At 40.5% G+C, this 13,426-nt stretch overlaps 1 protein-coding gene across 2 annotated transcripts; it reads right to left on the bottom strand.

Annotated features, from left to right (window-relative positions):
• Positions 1-347: 347 nt before the first annotated feature.
• Positions 348-12,925, bottom strand: ZNF24 (zinc finger protein 24). Of its 2 annotated transcripts, none has more exons than XM_066246925.1 (4): positions 11,851-12,925; positions 9,472-9,978; positions 9,156-9,303; positions 348-5,799 (listed from the first exon to the last, which is right to left on the bottom strand). In XM_066246925.1, exons 2-4 carry the CDS (start codon positions 9,889-9,891, stop codon positions 5,261-5,263), a joined length of 1,107 nt encoding a protein of 368 aa, XP_066103022.1. In that variant the 5' UTR covers positions 9,892-9,978; positions 11,851-12,925; the 3' UTR covers positions 348-5,260. The 2 variants fall into 2 exon arrangements, with proteins under 2 accessions (XP_066103022.1, XP_066103023.1); XM_066246926.1 differs by lacking the exon at positions 11,851-12,925 and adding an exon at positions 11,177-11,317.
• Positions 12,926-13,426: the final 501 nt, after the last annotated feature.

The raw sequence follows: 13,426 nt of genomic DNA, 5'->3' as shown, positions 1-13,426 counted from the left end.
GGGTGCAACACAGACTCAACAGCATAATCCCCAGTGTGACAGCCAGCAGGGAAGGATGGAAGAGAAATGCCTGAGCATGTGCTTATGTGAAAAGCTTCCATCCACAACATTCCCAGCATCAATGTTTCATTATGGTTGCTCTGTGAAGTACGTGTGTGATGTATGATATAAAGCGGGGTAACAAATGGCAGAGGTTGAAAGAGGCCAAATCATGGAAGGCCGTGCTAATTTTATTAACCTATACAGCACATAAAGTATAAGTCTAGAATTTAAAATTATAAAGGTTTCTACAAATCAATAAGAAAATACAAATAACCCATATTAATCAGGACAGAAACCCAATTCAGTTATCTTAAACAAGAAAGGGACTTTATTGGCTCACAAACATTAAAGTCCGGAGGTAGGGCAGGCTTTAGGCACAGCTGGATCTAGGGCCTCCAGAAAAATGGCATCAGAATTCAGTCTGCTTTCCTTTCTGCTAGCCTGAGTTTCTCCTCAGACAAACTCTCCACATGGTACAAATTCAGGCTTATATGGTCCTTAGTTCATGGGATCTCCGTAGAGCCTTCTTTCCAAGTTTCTGCAGAAGTTCTGTTGAGGACTTCCTTTAGCCTGGCTTGAGTTACATGCCTATTCTTTAATCACTGTGGCTAGGGAGCTGAAAAACTCAGGAAGGCCAGATCTGATCATGTACTCACCTAAGCCACAGGGAACGGGTTCCCCAAAATAAATAAGGATTCTGTTACCAGAAGACAGGGAAAGAGATGCTGAACAAAAACAACAAATATTCACACATAATCCAACTGGAAAGCAGGTAAAAGATATGAACAAACAATCCATGGCAAAACTATAAATGGCCAGTGAACATGAGAATAACCTCAACCTCACCATTAATCAAGGAAATGCAATTAAGGATTCTTTTTTTCTCTCTGTCAGATAAAAGTATCAAGTGTAGGTAAGGCTATATGGGGAAATGAGCATTTTACATCTAGTTGGTAAAATATAAAGTAATGAAGGCCTTTGGGAAGGCTAAGGAGGGTCTATCAGAGAGCACACTCTTTGATCCAACAATCCACCTATTACAAAGCTCCATCCTGGAGAAATATTCACACATGCACAAAAATGTATGAAAACAGATTTTCTTTGGCAATGTAGTAGCAAGAGAAAAAAAAAAAAGAGAATTGTTCAATAATGGTATTTTCATAATACTGAATCCTATTCAGCCATTAAAGAAATTTAAAGACCTCAGGATAGGTTTTTGAAACCAAAACAAAACACTGTAGAATATATACTTATGATCCTATTTAGGTAAAAATAGTTTTTCTATATTCACGTATGTTCCTATGGAAATGTGTGGAATGGGGACTAGACGGCCGTATACTAAACTGTGGGCACAGTTTAGTGGAATGGAACTGGAAGTGCTGGAGAAACGGGTCTCTCTTGTTCTCATACCTGTGTGTATCATTTGCGTTGTGTACAATAAGCTGGTAGTCATTTATACTTTCATAATTAAAAAAGAAAATGGGCAAACACCATTCACAAAAGGAAATGCAAACAGCCAATAAACATATAAAGAAATGTTCCTCCTTATTAATAATCAAAGAAAGGGAATAAATTTTGCCTATCAGATTGGCAAAAGTATTTAAAGATTCAAGACAGGTGAACGTGTAGGCCAACAGGCACTGTTACTATTGATGAAGTTGCAAATTATTATAAACTGGTACAATCTTTTGGGTTGCATCTCTTAAAATGCTGAATGTGCACATTCTCTGACCCAAAAAATCCACTTCTATTTATCCTACAGAAAAGACCCACACAGACAGCAAAATATATGTACAAAGATGTTTAACTATACCTTTATCTATAACAAATAATTGGAAACCAAATTATCCAGGGACTGGTTAAATAAATTACAATATATTCATGCAATGAAATACATAGTATATCTGAAAAACAACGTATATATCAAATTAAGAAGGAGGGGAAGCAAATTTCAATGCAATACATGTAAATGGGGATATGTACCTACCTCATATAGTTACTGGAGGATTAAGTTAATCCATGGTAAAGCACTTCAAACAGTGCCTTTCTAGGAACCACAAGTGTCCACTATTAATACCTTTTTGCTTTAATTTGTATGCCTAGGTCTGGAAGAATAACCAACCAAGTAATCATTAGTTGAGTAAGACTATGAGAAGGAATGTCCCTGTACTATAGAAAATTTAAACGAGCATATTTAATATTTTTCATGTTAACTATAAAAGTTAAAAAGCATCTGAACTGTAAAAGATAAAACCTAAAATCAAGGTTAAACAGCCACCACTCATGGCATTATAGAAAAAGTTGTCTGTGGAGTTCACAGAACTAGATTTTAGTTTTAGCTCTACTTGGCCACATGCAAGTCACACAATCTGAGTCCTGCTTTTCTAGACTACAAATCTAAGTGCGATAGGTATAGTGTGAATCCAATGCCTGGCATGCAGATTATTTCAATATATATGACCCTCCCTTCAACTTACATAAATGTGGTAGACACACTGTTAAACCATCAAGTGACAATTTGGGTGTGAATGCAGGGAGCTTAACCAGGGAAAATTTAGCAGTAATGAGCAAATGCTAACTGCCTACTGGGTAGGCATTAGCGGTCTGCATGCCATTAACACTGACTGCTTGTTTGCTAACCAAACAGATGTTCATGCTTGACAACTGCCAGATCACCACTTCATAAGAGGCTGGGCAGCCCCCAGAATTGCTGTGATTATCTGTGTGGGTGTAAGTAAATGTATAGATGAAATCATAAATAACTGAACAATTATTTTAAATCAACTTGTCTACTGGGGACATAACCTGATCGAAGACAGTAGTACACAGACCACTTCCTTTTCCTGTGTACCCTCTTTTGGGATCTAATCTTCTTCCTCACAGAACCCTGCCTTAGCCTTTGAATCCTTTCTCAACTACCCACTAGTATAAGAGCTGGCAAGACAAACACATATTTGCCAACTCTAATACTACTTTTCCTAAGCTCTCATCACATTATACCAAACATCTTTGGCATTTAAGACAAATCTACCACGTGGAATCTTCTCTGTATATGTACAGGAAAGACATAAAATCTAAAGAAGCATAAAATTGCAGCCACTAAGAGCTGGATCCTTTCTTACCTACTCTAAGAATCCTGTCATCCCAGCAGAATTCCAAATATGCCAACTTATAACTGGAAAGAAGCCAGTAATCAATCAGTCAGTCAGTCAATCAAGGTCATTTTATCTTAGAGCAGAAGTCTATACCTTTATTGAACATTGACCTGTTTCCTCTCAGCCACAGAGAAAAAGACCCAAACAAAAGTCCCTACATTTTCTTGTATAACTTAAAATACATTATATCATTACTACTTATTTATACTTCAATAAATCTTAATCTATAAAGCACATTTCTTATAATTAGTTATCAGAAAATCTATAAACAAGCTCCATTCTGTCTCACTTCTCCACCAGCTGACCTTGCATTTATTACTATGCTTTTGAACAGGCTCATGCAAATTTCACCTTCCATTTTTAAAACTTGATCCAAGCACCAGATGTAACCAAAATCTCTGGAACTATGAAATATTTTTATTCACGTGGGTCATTTTCCACATAATGATGCCCATTATATTAGAAAAAAGCCTTTTCTCATATTCTATATTTTAACTTCCAGAGTTTTCCACTAAACAGAACCACAGTACTTGAGATCCTCAGCCAAGGAGTATATAATCCTACTACTACAATGTTATTACTTTTATACATTTTTAAAAATGTGTTAAGACTTAAAATTAAAAAAAATAGTTCCATCAATTCTGATAATTAATAAACTAGCTGTTAATAACCTAGTTTTTTTTAAATAGAACAATCCATTCAACATGTAAATACAACCTCTATGCTACTAGAGATTATTTTTATTTTAAACCCACAAACCTCCCAGCTGATAGAATTTTGGGCTCATCTCTGAAAAATGCTGCAGAGATGGCTAGCTCTCTGAGCCGAGTCTTCCTTTCCCCCAAATACAATACGCTGGTAAGAGAACTATGGCTCTGGGAATTGCAGAGGTGACCTCCCCCAGGACTGCTCAAATGTGGGCAAGAGGCTAACTTACAAGAAACAACTTTGTACCAATCTCCCAATAATTAACAGTGGGAGAATTACCTACCTACTTATGGTAGAGATACAGTACCTAGCACAGTGCCTTGTCGGTAGAAAATGTTTAATAATAAATGAATGCATGGCTGCTTTGTTAGCCTGGTGTCCAACCCTTTATTACCAAAGGAATAAAAGAGCAAACCTGATACTTGTTACCCACCCGCTCAGGCATTTTTCTGTCCTTAACAAAAATGAAAGGAAAATAATAATGAATTGGATCTTCTTACCTTTGTTTTCTAAAAGCCAAGATGGACCATTATTATCCTTTTACATTTGCCCTTCAACACTGCCATTCACTACAAATTCTCCCCTAGTGTTATTTCTACCGTCACGTTTACAATTTTTGTTTAAACTGTCCACTTTCTAATGATACATGGAAGAACATTATTTTCACTGGTGGGATGCCTCCAAATTACAGACAGAATGCACCATTTTTGAGTTCTCCTACAGCCAGATAATTACATTTGGATAAATTCTCAATACACTTCAATTCCTGGAGCAAAGTATTTTTAATTCATTCCCAATCTAGGCATCCCATCCACTTTTTGATGTTTTATCACTATCACTTCTAATTCTACTTTGAAGCTTTCGGTCATTCTTTATCTTCTATTTTTGGAAATGCATCCAAATTGGATAAAAAAAGAGAAAATTTTGAAAACATGATTTTGGTTTTCAGACTTTATAATTCCTGTTACCTTTCGATATAGGAGGGAATGTATCCTTGCAAAGAATATTTAAAAAATCAAAAGAGAACTAATGTATCTGTCTACAAAGGAAATTTTTTAAGAAAGAAACAAAGACTCAAGATCATTTGGAAAAAAATAGTAAGAATATAAACATCACATGGAAGATTTAGGCATGAACACCTGAATTAAGTTTAAAATTTCAGTTTCTAGGCAGGTATGACACCATTTCTTTCAAGATAAGAAATAATAATAGTGGGTGACAGTTATCTACATTTCCCAGTGGATTTTCTAACATTCTTATAGGGAAACCAAACTATTATGTATCATTCCATGTTTTTAATGTTGTCTTCATTTCTGAAGAAAAAGACCTGAGTGCTGACTTCTTTTTTTAATTTCTTAAACTTTCACAACATTCAGAAGTTTTTCTGCATTGTGTCTTCGCTGATGTCTAAAAAGATTTGAGCTCTGACTGTAGGATTTCCCACACTGAACGCATTCATAAGGCTTCTCTCCAGTATGGATTCTCTGATGATTAATAAGCCCAGAATTCTGGCTAAAGGCTTTTCCACATTCAAGACATTTGTAAGGTTTTTCTCCAGTATGGACTCTCTGGTGTTGCACAAGGATAGAACTTCTGCTGAATGCCTTCCCGCATTCCACACATCCATAGGGTTTCTCTCCACTGTGGATTCTTTGATGAAGAATAAGGGCTGAGCCCTGACTGAAGTGTTTTCCACATTCATCACATATATGTTGTTTCTTTCTAGAAGGATTTCTCTTTCTTTCAAACCTGCCCTTAGGGAAACAGGCTTCTCCATATTTAAAAATCTGCGGAACACCTACATTGAGAGCGCCAGGAACTTCATGCGATTCTCCTGCTGAAGAAATCTCCTGTTTCGGAGCCAGTGCTCCATTTTCAGTCCTAGCATCATCATCTGAAATAAACAGAAAATGTTCAGTATCACTCATTTCCTGTTCTGGGAGAAAGGAATCCAAAGAATAAGAATTTAATGAACTTAAAGTAAATCTACAGCTTGTATACATCTATAAACAGTACTCTGAAAACTGGTGTTAAGGTTGCCTAATCTCCAAAGAAAGAAAAAATAAAAGGACTGAATATAAGGTTAATGAGGTAAATTACATAATGAGAGATTAAATACCATACTTCCCATGTGTAAGATGCTCCCATGTATAAGACAAACCTTAATCTTGGGGCCTAAAATTTGAAAAAAAAAGACAACAAGCACAAAAAAGTGGGAAATGCAAATTAAAAAAAATCTACAACCACTGTATAAGACGTACCCAGTTTTTAAACCTCAAATTTTTCGAAAAAGGATGAGTCTTATACATGGGGAAATACAATGTATAGTAGTTAAATCTGAATACAAGTAGTAACAGGCTAGTGGGTTATAAATGGTAATCAGAAAACAAAGAACAGAAAGATGGTAGATTTTAAGACTGTTAGGGAGACAGTGGGAATGACACAGCCAGGCCTGGGTGGAATGTATAAGAAGAAAAATATAATAAGGTTGACCATTAGAAAATCATTATAATATTCTTTTGCTTGAAAAAGAGTGAAATTACATCAAAATACAATGGTGTAAAAAAACAAACAGTTGGAAAGTGACTCTGAAATGAGCAAGACAAGGAGATCACAGATTAGAACAAGACAAGATTAGAACACAGGAGGAATCCTGACAAAGAGCTGAAGATAAGCTGAGAGCAGCCTGTCTTAACTAGGGGCACCACGCTTAAAACTTCAGTACACCCTGGCCTGACCTGTGGTGGCGCAGTGGATAAAGCATCGACCTGGAATGCTGAGGTCGCAGGTTCGTAATCCCGGGCTTGCCTGGTCAAGGCACATATGAGAATAGATGCTTCCTGCTCCAACTCCTGTTCTCTCTCTGCCTCCACCTCTCTCTCTCTCTCTCTCTCTCTCTCTCCCCTCTAATAAAAATGAAAAAAAAATAGGAATCTTAAAAAAAAAACACCCCAAAAACCCTTCAGTACACTCTTAATAAATGAAACTTTTCCTGTAAAAGAAGCTGGTTCTATCTGGTATTTCTCATGGTACCCAGATGAGTTCTTATTTCTGAACCTCAACTGTGTCTAGTGAAAGAAAACCCTGAGTTACCAGCATGGGATACCATCACATCAATGCGCAGCTATACAGGCCAGTCTCATTAGCATGGGATACCATCACATCAACACGCAGCTATACAGGCCAGTCTCATTAGCATGGGATACCATCACATCAATGCGCAGCTATACAGGCCAGTCTCATTAGCATGGGATACCATCACATCAATACACAGCTATACAGGCCAGTCTCATTAGCATGGGATACCATCACATCAACACGCAGCTATACAGGCCAGTCTCATTAGCATGGGATACCATCACATCAACACGCAGCTATACAGGCCAGTCTCATTAGCATGGGATACCATCACATCAATACACAGCTATACAGGCCAGTCTCATTAGCATGGGATACCATCACATCAATACACAGCTATACAGGCCAGTCTCATTAGCATGGGATACCATCACATCAACACGCAGCTATACAGGCCAGTCTCATTAGCATGGGATACCATCACATCAATGCGCAGCTATACAGGCCAGTCTCATTAGCATGGGATACCATCACATCAATGCGCAGCTATACAGGCCAGTCTCATTAGCATGGGATACCATCACATCAATACACAGCTATACAGGCCAGTCTCATTAGCATGGGATACCATCACATCAACACGCAGCTATACAGGCCAGTCTCATTAGCATGGGATACCATCACATCAATGCGCAGCTATACAGGCCAGTCTCATTAGCATGGGATACCATCACATCAATGCGCAGCTATACAGGCCAGTCTCATTAGCATGGGATACCATCACATCAATGCGCAGCTATACAGGCCAGTCTCATTAGCATGGGATACCATCACATCAATGCGCAGCTATACAGGCAAGTCTCATTTAAGACTTTCCTGAAACATCAGGCCTTGAAGTCAAAAGTTACTGCAGGGTGAGCAGCAGCACTCAGAAGAGCCGTAGTGAACAGGTCTATAATAAATGATCAAGAACTGATTAAAGTCAGGAGAGAAGACCGACAGAGACTGAAGGGTGAAAGGGACTAACTACTCAAGTAGAGAGACTTGAATAACAGTGGAGTGTGGAGGTTAATTGGAGACAAACAGCAAAGTAAGCAGTTCTCAGATGTGGTAGGGACTAGACTGCTGAAATGAGGTACTTAAAGATGGAGAAAACTATTCTAAAACTCAGGTAGGGGAAAAGTATTCTACTCAGGAAAATGGCACCTCCAAACACCAAGGATAGTGTTCTGCTAAGTTTATTGCACAGAATGTCCTGCGAAACATGTAAAATTGTAGATTCTCAGCAGACCTCAGCCTCACACCACAAGTTGATTCACCTGCACTGTCTCCCTTAGATGGGAAGAAAAGTTGATTCACCTGCTCAGAACCCATTTTGTGATACTCCAGTGTGATCGCCAACTACCTCAAGAAATGATTCCCAAAGCAGTCTCAAACACAATTTCATTCCGATTCGTATAAATACAAAAAAGAAATCCATCAGGTTTAGGAATATACTGGGTTACATTAAAGTATAAAATAAGTATGGGGTGCTAATTGCCAAAATATTGGTAAAGACTAGTCTAATTTTTCTGTATTTAAAGATTATAGCTAGGAGTCCTATTTTTATATTAATTCTTAGAAAAGGCGAAGAGCTTTACTCAAATATCATTTCTACAAAAGAACCTTCTTTAAAAAATGACTCTTGACAGGATGTCGAAGAAAAAAAACAGCTGAAAATTCAGAAAGACTTCAGTAACAAACAACAAATAAAACAGGAATAGACTTGAAGAGGCTTCAGGTAAGTTTATTGTACCAATAAAATTAGACAGGAGATTGAAAGGACATGGAACAGATGACAAATATACAATATTGCATGTATAATACAGGAGCCTGGTCTATAGGTAGGGAGCTGGCTCAGAGCAAGGCAAATGCCAGCCAGCATGAAATCAGAAGTCATCAAGCAAGAGTTTAAGGGAAGAGAAGGCTGATGTTAATGTCTAAGAAAAAACAACCTGAGGTCAGCAAACCAGGTGTTACGGGAAAAGAATCAAGCTCCCATAGTGTGTCCAGTCTCAGAAATCTCTCTCTCTCTCACACACACACACACACACACAGGAATAAGCAACGGGTTCTAGACAAAAGGCCCACACTCTTTTTCACCCTCTGCCCACACGGAATTCTGGCCCTCACCACAGTGCCTTAGGGAATGGAGCTCCCAGGATGCCCACTTGAGCTGGTTTTCCACAGCATCAAGCTCAGAACTTGGTAATCCCTGAGCTTCTTCTTGAGATACAATCTCCTCTACCAGCACTTCCCGTTTCCGTCGACGAAGAGAAACCTGGAAATAAAATTTGGTTCAGTTCAAGAAATTTGATGAGAATCAACTAACCGTACATAAGAGAAACCATACAAAACATTTACTGCCGTTGAGTCGAGTTAATTCAGCAGCTCTGCCTACTGATATGCCAGTGCTTCTGACCCAAGAAAGTGACACAAGCAGGCTCACCGGCTGTCCAGGGTCATCGAGTTCACTCTCTAAGTCCTCCAGCACTGTCACCGCCTCCTCTCCGTTCTCTGGATGGTGCTCTCGAACCCACGTCTGCAGCTCCTTAGGCAGAATGGCAACAAACTGCTCCAGCACTACCAGCTCCAAGATTTGTTCTTTTGTGTGTGTCTCTGGCCTGAGCCATAGACGACAAAGTTCTCGAAGCTGGCTCACGGCTTCCCGGGGTCCAGGTGAATCCTGGTATCCAAACTGCCTGAATCGCTGTCGGAAAACCTCTGGATCAGGGAGATGGTTCCAGGGAATACTTGATCCCTCTTCGCCATCAGGATCCTCCTCCAACTTCACTCTTAGAATTTTTTCCCCTTCATCTGGAGTTGGGATGATGAGAATCGAATCTTCTTCCACTGACTGTGCAGACATCCTGGTTTATAATATTTCAAGAAAAGATAATCAAGGCAGGCAGGAGACAGGCCTCAGGGAAATACCTCTATTTCTTCAAAGGCACTCCTAAAACAAACAAAATAAATAAATTAAAATATATATGACCAAATATCCTAAGAATTTGGACATATGCTGATAAAGGAAGTAACAATATTTCTTCTTTTTCACTGAGTTAAAAATTCCAATGAATAATCTATACCAGAAGTTGGCAAACTATAGCTCATAGCCAAATGCGGCTTGCTGCCTGTTTTTGTGCAATGCTTGCATTAAGAGCAGTTTTCACATTTTTTTACACAGTTGAAAAAAATCAAAAGAATACTTCCTAACATGTGAAAATGATATGAAATTAAAATGTCTATGTCCCTAAATAATTTTATTTGTTCACAGTTCACGCTACAATGGCCGAGCTGAATTGTTGCCACAGAAACTACCTGGCCTGAAAACCTAATATTTACTATTTGGCCTTTCAGAGAAAATGTTTGACCTATAAAATCAACAAACCCTATTTCAATAATCAAAAAACCCAGCCCAGCTCAGTGTTTTCTAAATGAATCTGACATGGTGGTACACATTACTAGCAATTCAAGACTGGTGTTCCCTGACACAGTATGCTTAGAATGCTTCTTTAGTGTCTGCTTAAGAAAAAAGTATTTTTAGACAAAACTTTAAGTTAAAAAATATTTTTTAAATGTTTAAGAACTCTCCACACTTAAGAGTACATGTGAAAAATTATGCATTTCCTCAGGAACAGGTAACAGAATATTGAAGAAATCAGCTTCCAGTGCTATACAATGCAAATATTATTTAGACACGCACCACACCATAACTACATTTAAATTTATGACAGGCATTAATCACAGCAAATTCTATGAAAGGCACTCTCACAGACCACCTTAACTTCCCGCAGTCCCTCCGCACTTGTCCTTACACTGGATGACTCAAGTTTTCCCAGCTTCTACCTTCGGGGAAACCCTGAGCTATTTCAGATCATTTCCTTAGTATTTGCACAGTCATGCCCATGCCATTGTTAACAGTACATACTAGAAAGCGGCCACGCAGCTACTCAATGTATCTTATCTATTCAGGGTCCAGAATTGGAAAACCAATCGTTTAAAAAAACTTATTGTAAGCCTATTAAGATGAAGACTAGGATCAGAAAAGACCTTATCAGACAGGTAATACATAGAAGTTTCATTAAGTACTCTGGAATGGGAAGCCTTATAAAAAGGATTTAGCCAACAGAATCCTTCGTACCTATTCCTACCTTATCAATGGTTCAAGCATTTATTTGGAAGAAATTCTTTCTATGCTCTCATCAGGCACCCTGCTCCCCTGCTCATGGGACGTTAACGAGGTGCCCAGAAGGCAGGCCCGCGGTCCCGACAGTGTATGGGTGGGGAGCCTTGTTCCGCGGACCTCCTACTTCACTCCTGCGGAGTGCGCTGCAAACCCCGCCCCCGCCCCGACTTCCTCCAGCCTCCCGCACTCGAAGGCGCGGCTTCAGCCAACCAAAGGCCACCCCAGCACACCAACGTCGGGGACATAGCACTTCCGGCCGCGCAACGGAACTACAAGTCCCAGCAGTTCTCGCGCAAGACCCGCCCACTCCCACCTCCGCCCGAACCGAGTCCCAGAACTCTCCGCGAGACGCCAGGGCCTCGAAATAGAACAAAACCGGCTGATGGGGGAGGGGAAAAACGAGGGTCGCGGAGGACACGCGAGAGGTAGGCTCCTCGGAGGGTGCCGAAAGCCTTATCTAGCTTTTCGTCTACCCCTCTGAGCGCCGCAGCTGCTGGGCGCGGATACCGCGGCCTGTCCCCCGCGCCTACTGGGGACCGGAGGAAGGTCCCAGAATGTTTCTTCGCTCGCTCATGCCAAGCAGTCTGCAGTCCCTAGCCCAGCATCCCCCGCACGCGCCTTCCCTCATTCGGCGCAAACCTCCGGCTCAGGATCCGCAGCAGCTTCGCTGTTCACGGCAGACGCAGAAACGCCGCTTAGAAGCCGTTTCCCAGAAGCCCCCTGCGCGGACTGCTTCCGGTCTGCAGGCCCCAGGAGGCGGGGAGAGGGGAAGCCCCGCGTTGCCATGGAGACGCACTCCGGGAGGGGGTGGGGCGTCCCAGCCACAATGACCGCTTTGAGGCTAGGTTTGGCCTCGTGCCTCTCTCCTCCGGTAGCCCAACGTTCTGTGTGCTGCTTAAAAGACAAGTTAAAGAAAGAATTTTGCCATTAAGAGATTCTTTACGGTTTCACAAACCCTTTTGCACGCCTTTCTCACATGATCTTTGCAGTCATCCTCTGAAAGAAGTAATAAAAGCTAATATTTATGCATGTTTAGTATTTTGTGCCAAGCACCGTCATGTTTTGCAAATATTGTCATTAATTTTCACAACGTCGTTATGCTGTGGGAACTTGAATTATCCCCATTTCACAGCTAATGCACAGTAAATAACTTGCCAAGAACTCAACTATTAAGCGGATGGGAATCAGGATTTGAAAACAAGGCATGACTCCAACCTTTGGCTCCTAGTGACTATGCTACAGTGCTTTATTTTGACAAGAGACAAGTGAGAGCCTTAGCAGTGATCTCACATTGAATTTGTAAAATTCTTGGCCATCTGACTTGAGGCTGGCCATTTTATATCACAAAACAACTGCTGAAGTGATCACTTAAGAACAGAAATCAGACTGTTTCCTATTTGAAGGCCTTCAGTGGATCCGGACTGCCCTAGGTATGACAGAGAAACTACTTATTTTGGCCTGCAAGGCCCTCTGTGGTCTGTTCCCTACTTTCCCTGCTGACCTCACCCAGGCCCCGGGGTCCTCAACCTCGCTGAACACCTTTTTCCTCCTGGAAGTCTTCCCACCCTATGTAGCACTATTAGAAGTGATTTCATTTATTCACTTTTTTGTTTTGTTTTTGTATACCTCAGAAGGGCAAGAAGCTTGTTTTCCTTTTCTTTTCACCACAGTATCCCCATCTAGTTGTAGGATGCTGAGTGCTTAGTTTATAGAGAACTTAATATTTGTTGAATAAATGAATGGTCTGGCCCATTGCTGTCTTTGTTATGTTGCATGTCAGGCATCAGAAAACACACAAAAGATCCTGACCAGGCAGTAGTACAGTGGATAGAGCATTGGATTGAGACGTGGAGGACCCAGGTTCAAAACCCTGAGGTCAAGCGTCGACCTGGAAATGCTGAGGTCGCCGGTTCGAAACCCTGGGCTTGCCTGGTCAAGGCACATATGGGAGTTGATGCTTCCTGCTCCTCCCCCCTCCTCTCTCTCTGTCTCTCTCTCCTCTCCCTCTCTATCTCCTTTCTAAAATAAATAAATTTTTTAAAAAATTAAAAAATTTAAAAAAAAAAAAAACCCTGAGGTCACCGGCTTGACCATGGGCTCATCAGCTTGAACACGGGTTGCTGGCTTGAGCATGGGATCATAGACATAACCCCATGGTCACTAGCTTGAGCCCAAAGGTTGCTGGCTTGAGCAAGGGGTCACTCACTCTGATGGA

The sequence above is a fragment of the Saccopteryx bilineata genome, chromosome 11 (genome assembly GCF_036850765.1).
Source record: "Saccopteryx bilineata isolate mSacBil1 chromosome 11, mSacBil1_pri_phased_curated, whole genome shotgun sequence".
In the NCBI taxonomy this organism is placed as follows: Eukaryota; Metazoa; Chordata; class Mammalia; order Chiroptera; family Emballonuridae; genus Saccopteryx; species Saccopteryx bilineata.
Note: the sequence above shows the minus strand (reverse complement) of the source record. Positions and strands in the feature narration are given on the sequence as shown.